The sequence below is a fragment of the Helianthus annuus genome, chromosome 1 (assembly GCF_002127325.2).
Source record: "Helianthus annuus cultivar XRQ/B chromosome 1, HanXRQr2.0-SUNRISE, whole genome shotgun sequence".
Classification (NCBI taxonomy): domain Eukaryota; kingdom Viridiplantae; phylum Streptophyta; class Magnoliopsida; order Asterales; family Asteraceae; genus Helianthus; species Helianthus annuus.
The window spans coordinates 145322351-145331651 of record NC_035433.2 but is presented as its reverse complement, the minus strand read 5'-3'; the positions used below and the strand labels follow the sequence as shown (position 1 = coordinate 145331651).

The window sequence follows — 9301 nt, the reverse complement described above, 5'->3', positions numbered from 1 at the left end:
TAATGGCTCTTGCAGAACCAGGCTCATGTTCATGACCATAATGAACATAACTATAAGGACTTGAAGTTTTCAGGGAGAGTCTTGTGTGAAATGTATTGTCGTCTACATAAACGGCAGACGAGTTCAAAGACATTGATGCCTACTCAGAGCCAGTGGGCTAAGTGCATTTGCATTTCATGAGCGAAGGTTCAAAGGGTAACACCTACCTATCGTATGCAAAACTCAACTGCTGAAATCAAATGGAATAATGTTGTTTCTGAGATCGACCTCCATTGGGATTGTCGGAAGTTTTGGTGTGAATGAAAGTCTCAAGTGGTAAAACCACCTTGTCCCACATTGGTGTGGGAACAAAAGGAAAGGTTATTTATAAGGTAAAACCTTAACCAACCAAATGTAGTCTTATGACATGTTTTATCACAAGTCCTACCCGCGTGTGCAGGGGGTGCACAAATTGAGTTTCGAAACTGGAATTTGGTTGAACTCGTGTGTGCTCGCACGTCCTGTGGACACGAATGCAGCTCCAAAAACCCGGGCCCACGTGAGGCAGTTTTTGCGCTCTAGACCGACTAATTTTTTAATTAGTCTTTGAAACTGAAACTTTTGTTCTTGTTAATGAGTTTTAAACTGAAATGATTATTCAGTATTGATGATGATGATCATTATTGAGTTTCATTTTTAAACGGTTACTAATATCGGTTTTAAAACGGTACTAATGGCCATTATTTGGTTTTTAATTTGCTACAATTAATGTCCAGAATTCAGTTATGAGTTCTGTGACTATAAAACTAGATCATACCAACACAGCTGAGACACACCATCAAACAACTTCTCCTCTCTCAATCTCTGCAACGACATCTCTCATGTTTCTTTTCAGGCAAGTCTCAAGTCCGGCTGTGCGCTGTTGCTGCTTTGAACCGGCGTACCCTGGGAACAGATCGTGAATCTGTTTAAGGGAATTGTGTCAAACACAAGCTCGGTTCACTGTTACTGATTCTTTTCTACTTTTCTGTTTTTCTGTTTCAGATTTCGAGTTCATATCAGCAGGATACTAACAGATTATTTGATAAACATCCGGAAAAAATAAACATAAACAACAAAAGTTTATAGCTCCAAATAAACGACGCTATAACTTATAACGATCCTAACTATTATTTACCCAACATACAAATTGTATTTAGATACTTATAGTTATAACTCAAGGTTTGCCTTCAATGCCATCAAAACTTTCTTTATCGATGGCATGGGACAACCTACTTTCCGAAGAAGAAAAACTCTGATGAACACGACAGCAAATTAAGTAGTAGACAAAGTTGAGAAAAGTCAAGAAACTAAGCAACCAATAATAGTAATCCACGTGTCCCTCGTCGATATCACTCGACAACCAACTTACGTCACCTCCTTGGCTAGTAACCGAGTCCACAATATTAGTTAAAAGGCTTGCAACAACCGAAGCAACCGCCATGCTCACCATAAACATAACCGTTGCTAAACTTGACATACTATTTGGGAGCTCGGAATAATAAAACTCCAATTGTCCAATTGCATTAAACGCTTCGGTTAAACCTAGTAATACAAACCGTGGGACCAACCACATTGCTGACATGACAACCGTCGTGTTTGAGTTTGCTAAATCACGCCTTATGGTTTCCACGATTGCAGATACTACCATGGTTATGATTGACAATATTATCCCAACTCCCATTCGGGTTTTTAGGTTGAGGCCACGAGGCTCGTGTGTAAATTTTGCTAGAAACGGGATCATAACACGGTCATAAAATGGGATCCATATTGTGATTGTCAAAAGCATGAACAAGCTGAAAGATGCTGCCGGGATCTCGAACCTTGAGGTGATCTTTCGGTTCATTTTTTCGGCTTCAAGTGTAAGTGTTGGGTACGTTTGCAACACGTTTACGAATAGTAGAATGCCCGATGACCAAATAGGTATTATCCGAATTAGGGATTTAAGGGATTCCACATTTTCGACTGTGGTGATACCACTTGAGTTTGAGCCCGAAGAACCAATGTCCACATATCTAACAACACACGCTTTGTTAAGAAACCTAAAATACAAATTTAGATAATAACAAAATAAAATTAGAGGTGACAAAATAGACAAGTTAGATAACACGTCATGTAATGAGTAATTTTCGAACCTCAAACTGTCGGTTAGCTCAACTCGATCCGTTTCATTGCTATGATTATAGCAGTCATCGGGAAGAAGAAGGATCTTACGGTTCCTAAACGCAACGATTAAGACTTGAATCAAACCCGAAAATGGGCTCTTGTCAACTTTGACTTTGACATAAAGAGGTGACCCAAGTAAGAACATGAGAGCAGAACAGAACATGGCCAAAACTGGAACTGCAAACCCGACCCGCCAACCAAATTGGTCTTGAATGTAGACCACAACAGTAGTAGCAATAGCAATGGAAATCGTGTTGGCAGCATAGTACCAGTTAAAGTAGCTATCGATGAGCCTCTGGTTGTTATGGTGTTTGAGCTGGTCTGCACCAAAGGCTATGGAACACGGTCTGATGCAAGCCGACCCGATCGACATTAGACCAAAAGATGCGTAGAGGAAACCGAGTTGGGCTCGTGTTGGCGGGGCGCAACCCGTGTCCGGCCCTTGGCAAGATGAAGGTGTTAGTTGTGGAACAATGGATGTCAACCAGAGAAATGTCACCCCCTGTTGCAAAAAAAAATCAACTAGTGGTGAGATTTAAAATCGATATAACCGAACCGAAACCATATTAACCGTAATACCCGAACCATACTAAAAACTAACGGGTCGGTCTGGTATTTCTTTAAACCAAAGTTTACGGTTCGGATTCAGTTTTTCCTTTTCTAAAAACCAAAAAAGCAGAACCAAAAAAAAACCATATATTTCATATTGTTTATTATTGAAATTTAGATTTTTATTTTAAATTTTAAAGAGTAAATTACGATTTTGGCCCCTGTGGTCATATCACTTGTATCCCAAAAGGAAATCTTTTAACGTCTGAGCCCCCAACGTCTTTTTTCCAAACTCTTTTGGCCCCCAACATCTTTTTTCTAACCTTTTTGGCCTCTAAAAGTAAATGGATGGGATTAGTGATAGGGGCCAAAAGGGTTAGAAAAAAAGTTGTTAAGGACCCACATATTAAAAGATTTATTTTTTGAAAGTTAAGAAGTTGACAAATGGTGTAACAAAAAAAATTAAGGCAAAATAGTGGAATAATCAATCAATCATTAGCTAACAAAAAATAATTTTGGCCCCAGATTTTTTCATCCCAAAAATTTCAACTTCAAATGCCATGCCAAAAACACGAATTTTAGGATTTTTATTTGGTTTTAGCTCAAAACCGACCCATATTTGCATGCCCACCCGAAAACACGAATATGGATGATATGGACTTACAACAAGACTAAACAGAGACCCGGTTGCAATGACCCGAAATCGACCCAAATAAGCGTCGGATATGACACCCCCAACAACGGAGAGACCATTCGAAAGCGCGGTCCAAATGGAGAGTACGATGGTTCCGGTTGCAGCTTCCATGTGATAAACTTCCATTAGATAGAAGATCATGTTCGCCAGCAATCCATAGCTTGCAATACTCTCAAATGCTTCATTTACTACAAAACAAAACACAAAGTTAAATCAAAACCAAAACCAAAACCAAAACCAAAACCGAAACCGAAAGTGATGAACAAATAATGTATGTACCTATGATGAAGGGCATTGTCCTGAGACCACCCTTTTGAACATGGTGATCGTCGTGGAGTAATTTCGATTGTAACTCGGCTTTGATGCTCGATGTCTCTTGATTCAAGTGTGTTCCCATGGTGGATCGATGGTCTCTTGATTCAAGTGACATTGAGAGATTGAGGAGTCCACATAAAGATTGTTGATAAGCTTTCATATATATGGCCAAAACGATTGTGATATTGTTTGAGTGATTGGGTGGAAAAGATATAATTAAAAAGGGTGTGTTCGAGGGGCGATCCACGCTGTGGTCACACCCATCAAATGGGCTCATGTGCACAAAGGAGCTAAAGTTGAAAACGTATTATTAAGAAGTAGGGCTGTAAACGAGCCGAGCTTGGTTCGAACTCAATTCGAGCTGGCTCGGCTCGAGCTCGAATTACAAATCGAGCTGAGATTTGAGGCTCGAGTTCGACTTGATTAATAAGAAGTAAACTTGATAAAATATATGAGGAATTTATTTTCACGAATACCGAAAATCGATAATTTGAAATAATAGAGTTAAATGCTATTTTAGTTCCTGTGGTTTGGGCCATTTTGCCAGTTTAATCCAAAGGTTTCATTTTTAACCTGTGGGTCCAAAAAGGTTTCACAGTTGTCATTTTAGTCCACTGGGTTAACTTCATCCATTTTTTCTGTTAACGAGAATGCCAATTTAGTCATTTTGTATGTAATTCTGTTAACTAAAAGGGCAATTCAGCCATATAAAATGACATTGTGAGACTGAGGATTCCACATAAAGATTGTTAATAAGCTTTCCTATATATGGCCAAAACGATTGTGATATGGTTGAGTGATTGGGTTGAAAAGATATAATTAAAAGGGGTTAACTTTGTACGTACAATAGTAACCGAGTTTCAAAATTGTTCTAATTAGGTCACTCGTAATTCTTTTTTTCTAATTAGGTCATTCAAGTTTCAGTTGATGTTTCAGTCCTAGATATTTTACCTAAATAGAAGGTCATCCATCCTAAATGGCATTTATTTGGGTTTTTTATTTAAAACATTTGTTGACATGGCACATAAATGCCAAATGGATTAGAAAAAAAAATGTGAAACATGTTTAAAAAAATTTTTAAAAATTGTAGAAAAGTTAAAAAATGCGAAAAATAAAAAAATGTGATTTTTTTCAGAATCTCTAAAATGTTATCAATTTTTTTTTTATAAAATCGTGAAAAAATAGTTAGATGTTAGTAAATTTTTAATAAAAGAAAATACTAATTACTCCTACACCACGACATAGAGTTCCATAGTGAACTTCATACCATGAAGGAAGACTATGACAAGGATGAGGATGTTTTGTACAGAGATGGAAATAATCCTAAGCAAATGGGTGGTTGCATGCGTGATGGAGACTCAAAAGAAGCAATTGTTAGGGGTTACAATTGTTAAAGTTGATTGTTTTGGGTTTTGATTTGTTTGTAATTTATTATATATGTTTGATTTGATTTACGATTTGTAATATTGGACCGTTTTGGGTTTTGATTTATTATATTTCTTTTATTTGATTCCATGTCATCATGTTTTTTTATAAAAAAAAGGTTAAATAAATGTCATGTAGGACTATGACCTGCTATTCAGGTAAAATATCTAACATTACAACACCAAAATATAGTACAATGATCTAATCGAAACAATAAATTTTATTAGTGACTTAATTGAAACACTATTAAAACTTTATTACTATTCTCTAGCATATTCCTTAATTAAAAAGGTTTGTGTGTTCGTAGGGCGACCCACGAAAAATCCACCCACGCCGTGGTCACACCCATTAGATTAGATGGGCTCATGTGCACAAAGGAGCTAAAGTTGAAAACCTATTATTAAGAAGCAACACTTGAAGAAAAATATATATATAGCAGGAATTCATTTTCACGAATACCGAAAATCAATAATTTAAAATAGTAATAGTAATAATAATAATAATAAATAATAATAATAATAATAAAATAGTAAAAGTAATAATAATAATAATAATAATAATAATAATAATAATAATAAAATAATAATAATAATAATAATAATAATAATAATAATAATAATAATAATGAGCTTGTATATGTTTGAATAACAACATAGTAATTCTAAGAAACTAAACAAAATAGATTGGATTAGAGTAACATAACTACATAAGGTAATTGGAAAGCATATCCTCTTGATAATCCAATCACACTGGTAGATTAGGGATTTGAGGGATTCCACATTTTAGACTCTGGGGACACCACAAAGGTTCGAGCTCGAAGAACCAATGTTCACATCTCTAACAACACACGTTTTGTTAAGAAACCTAAAATGCTAGATAACACATGTTAGATAAGCAACTAATTACGGAAACAGGTGGCAAAATAGACAAGTTACATAATATGTCAAAACAAGATTTCTTTTTAACACTCAGCTAAATGGGTAGATTTGTACCACTAAGTTATCATTTTTAACCTGATTAATAACCGTCATTTCTATATTTTGGACCAGTTTGGTTTGTAGTATGTGAGCATCAAATATGCGGTTATGAGATCGGATCACGTGATGTGATTCTATGATGTGCGCATCACATGATATGTGATGTGATGTGATATGTTGTGCTATGGAGCCTTATGTATTTGAACAAATTGGACCACAATTGCAATGGGTCTGAGTTTTTAAATTTAACCGAACAAACGTGACCATCGATTGAGTACTGGTGTAAGACTCTGACATGTTTAACCTTAAAACGACGCAGCGGAAAATACGAGCCTTAAAATTTCTTTTCTTAACAGTCATACAACTTGTTAATAAGCCATTCGAATCGGCTTAATTTAAATCTTTTATCTCATTCATATATAATCAAGAAAATTATATTACAAACGACTTCAAACATGTGATCACATCCCCGTACAATCCTTGGTCTTCGACTCAATTCCCGTTGACTTGTTCATCGTGAAAATCCGATGTTCTGCGGTCACCATAAATAACCAACATGTTAGTAAACGGTGAAATCATATATCTTTAAATAATCACATAATAACGAATAACCAGATAGTTGTCTACTATTGTAATAAGCTTCCATCGAATGTTCTTCGGATTCATTCCTTACACCGAGCCTTAAATCCTTGAGAGCCCGACACTTACGTACCTGCATTTTTAATTTCATTATCAATAACAAAACTGTTAGCAACACATACCCTCCAACGTATTTGAAGATTCGCATTCTCACATAAATACATAACATCGAATTACTTTTATTAGATCGCATCGCGCAGAATATGCTCAAAAAACCAGAATAACCCGACAAAAACAACCCAAAACCCGAATAATAAACCTGATCAACACCCCTAACTAAATCAAAAACATAGATCTTGGCTTACAAGAAGGGTGGAGAGAGACCCGAATGCAATGACCCGAAATGGACCCAAGTAAGAATCCGAAACGAAAGCACCAAAAAGTGAGAGCCCATTCGAAAACGCTGACCAGATGTACAATACGGTTGCTCCAGTTACTGCTTGCATGTTATAAACCTCCGTAAGGTAGAGTATCATGTTCGGCAACAATCCATAACTCGCGACTTTCTCAAACGCTTCATTCACTGCCCGCAAACACAAAATCAATATCGAAAGGTTTTCGAAGAATATGATTAAACAGTTTGGTGATACCTATGATGAATGGCATGGTTTTCATACCACCCTTGTGATCATGATTAGTGTCAAGAAGTGATTTGGTTTGTTGATCTTCAATATTCAAGTCTTCTTCTTCCATTGATGATTGATGGTTTGGTTGATTTCAGTTAACATAAAAAGGAGTTGACAGAAGCATGTTCGTTGATCATCAAGAAGTAAAGAACTAATAAATTCATTATGTTGAATATTTTGAGTGACAAGTACACAAAAGTTAAAAATATACACGTGGGAGTTGAGTAAAGAGACATATATAGCATATGCTTTTTCTGTCACATCTGTGATCGATATTGTAATCAAGAAAATCAAGATATTATTAATTAGATAGCAACAATCAATGATTGAATAAAAAAAAATTAATCTTGTTTTTCTTGATATTTAACTTTTTTATAGTTAAATGCCATTTTAGTCCTTGTGTTTTGGACCATTTTGTCAATTTAATTCAATAGTTTTATTTTTCGTCTGTGGGTTCAAAAAGGTTTCACCGTTGCCATTTTAGTTCACTGGGTTAACTTCATCCATTTTTTCTGTTAATGAGAAGGGCAATTCGGTTATTTTATATGTAATTTTGTTAACTAGAGGGGCAATTCAGCCATATAAAATGACCGAATTATCTTTCTCGTTACAGAAAAAAATAGATGAAGTTAACCCAATTGTTGAAACACTGGTTAACACAAGGTTAATCAATTGGGTTGTTTCATCTATGGGGTTCAACCTCTTTCTTTACTCGTATCGATGGCTCAAGACCTGCAAAACAGTAAACACCGTCAGTCCCGTTAAGAGGGGGAGAAAGGGGATTTCCCTCTTAACCAGGCCCCGGCGTGAGAATAAGTACTGTTCTGAGAGGAAAAAACAGTGTGTATATAGAGTGAATATAGAGTGTAAAGAAGATCCTGAACCTGAATGATGAAGGGTCTTATTTATAGCCGGAGGTTAAAGGAAGGAGGAGCAGCTGTGTCAGCTGTGGGTGCGCGCCAGCTGTCCGACCAAAGGGAATATCCTTTTGGTCTGCTCTGATGTGGCTGGTGTAGTGGTACACGTGGCGTGCTTACATTTGTCCATGCTGGAAACCTTGTACTGACGTCGTCAGTTCTGCCCCCTGATCTGCCGCAGGCCTACGTGGCATCCTGCGGTTGGTGACACGTTTTGTCCTTTAGGTCTGGTAGAGCATCTTTGGTGCCACCTGTAGGTCTTCCAGAAGTTTCTAGAAGCTTCTGGATTGTCATGCTGATGTGGTCGCCAAGTGTGCTCAAAAGATGGTGTGTTCCCTGCCATGTAGGCAGGGAAATTGGGACCGTACCTCTTCAAGTCCCCCCAGTCCAGTGTGCCTTCTAGTTGAGTTGATCGTCTAGGAGGGATTCTGGACTTATGAGAGTAGTGGTTTTTATGCAGCGCGTGTAGTTTGGTACATTATAGAAAATGGGCCTAATGGACGCATGGCGCGTGGGTCTTGGCTTTTTGTAAATGGTGAGCCAAATGGACGCATCGCGCATGGGTTTTGGTCCTTTGTAAAAAGTGAGCCAAATGGACGCATCGCGCATGGGTTTTGGCCCTTTGTAAAAGTGAGCCAAATGGACGCATCGTGCATGGGTTTTGGCCCTTTGTAAAAAGTGAGCCAAATGGCCGCATCGCGCATGGGTTTTGGCCCTTTGAAAAAAGTGAGCCAAATGGCCGCATCGCGCATGGGTTTTGGCCCTTTGAAAAAAGTGAGCCAAATGGACGCATCGCGCATGGGTTTTGGCCCTTTGTTGTTTCCTTCTAATGGAAGCTTGGTGGTTATGGGGAAGTGTTTTGTGTGACTAGCTGACGTCCCTGTCTTATCGGAGGTGAACAGTTGCTTTTTCAGTTACTTTCTGTCACGTCAACTGGCCTTGTCGCCCATGCTTCCCGAAAAAAGAGCTGACGTC

At 37.5% G+C, this 9301-nt stretch overlaps 2 protein-coding genes across 3 annotated transcripts; both read right to left on the bottom strand.

The window, feature by feature from the left end:
* Positions 1–1059: 1059 nt before the first annotated feature.
* LOC110923600 (protein NRT1/ PTR FAMILY 1.1) lies at positions 1060–3917 on the bottom strand. The gene is made up of 4 exons (XM_022167668.2): positions 3707–3917; positions 3398–3615; positions 2154–2686; positions 1060–2060 (listed from the first exon to the last, which is right to left on the bottom strand). The coding sequence occupies exons 1-4, from the start codon at positions 3900–3902 to the stop codon at positions 1196–1198; spliced, it is 1812 nt and encodes a 603-aa protein (XP_022023360.1). The 5' UTR covers positions 3903–3917; the 3' UTR covers positions 1060–1195.
* Positions 3918–6452: 2535 nt separating this feature from the next.
* Positions 6453–7528, bottom strand: LOC110921617 (protein NRT1/ PTR FAMILY 1.1). 2 transcript variants are annotated; one of them, XM_022165966.2, is made up of 4 exons: positions 7374–7528; positions 7089–7306; positions 6757–6856; positions 6453–6676 (listed from the first exon to the last, which is right to left on the bottom strand). In XM_022165966.2, exons 1-4 carry the CDS (start codon positions 7474–7476, stop codon positions 6606–6608), a joined length of 492 nt encoding a protein of 163 aa, XP_022021658.1. In that variant the 5' UTR covers positions 7477–7528; the 3' UTR covers positions 6453–6605. The 2 variants fall into 2 exon arrangements, with proteins under 2 accessions (XP_022021658.1, XP_022021659.1); XM_022165967.2 differs by having other exon boundaries at positions 6772–6856; positions 7374–7520.
* Between the last annotated feature and the right edge of the window lie 1773 nt (positions 7529–9301).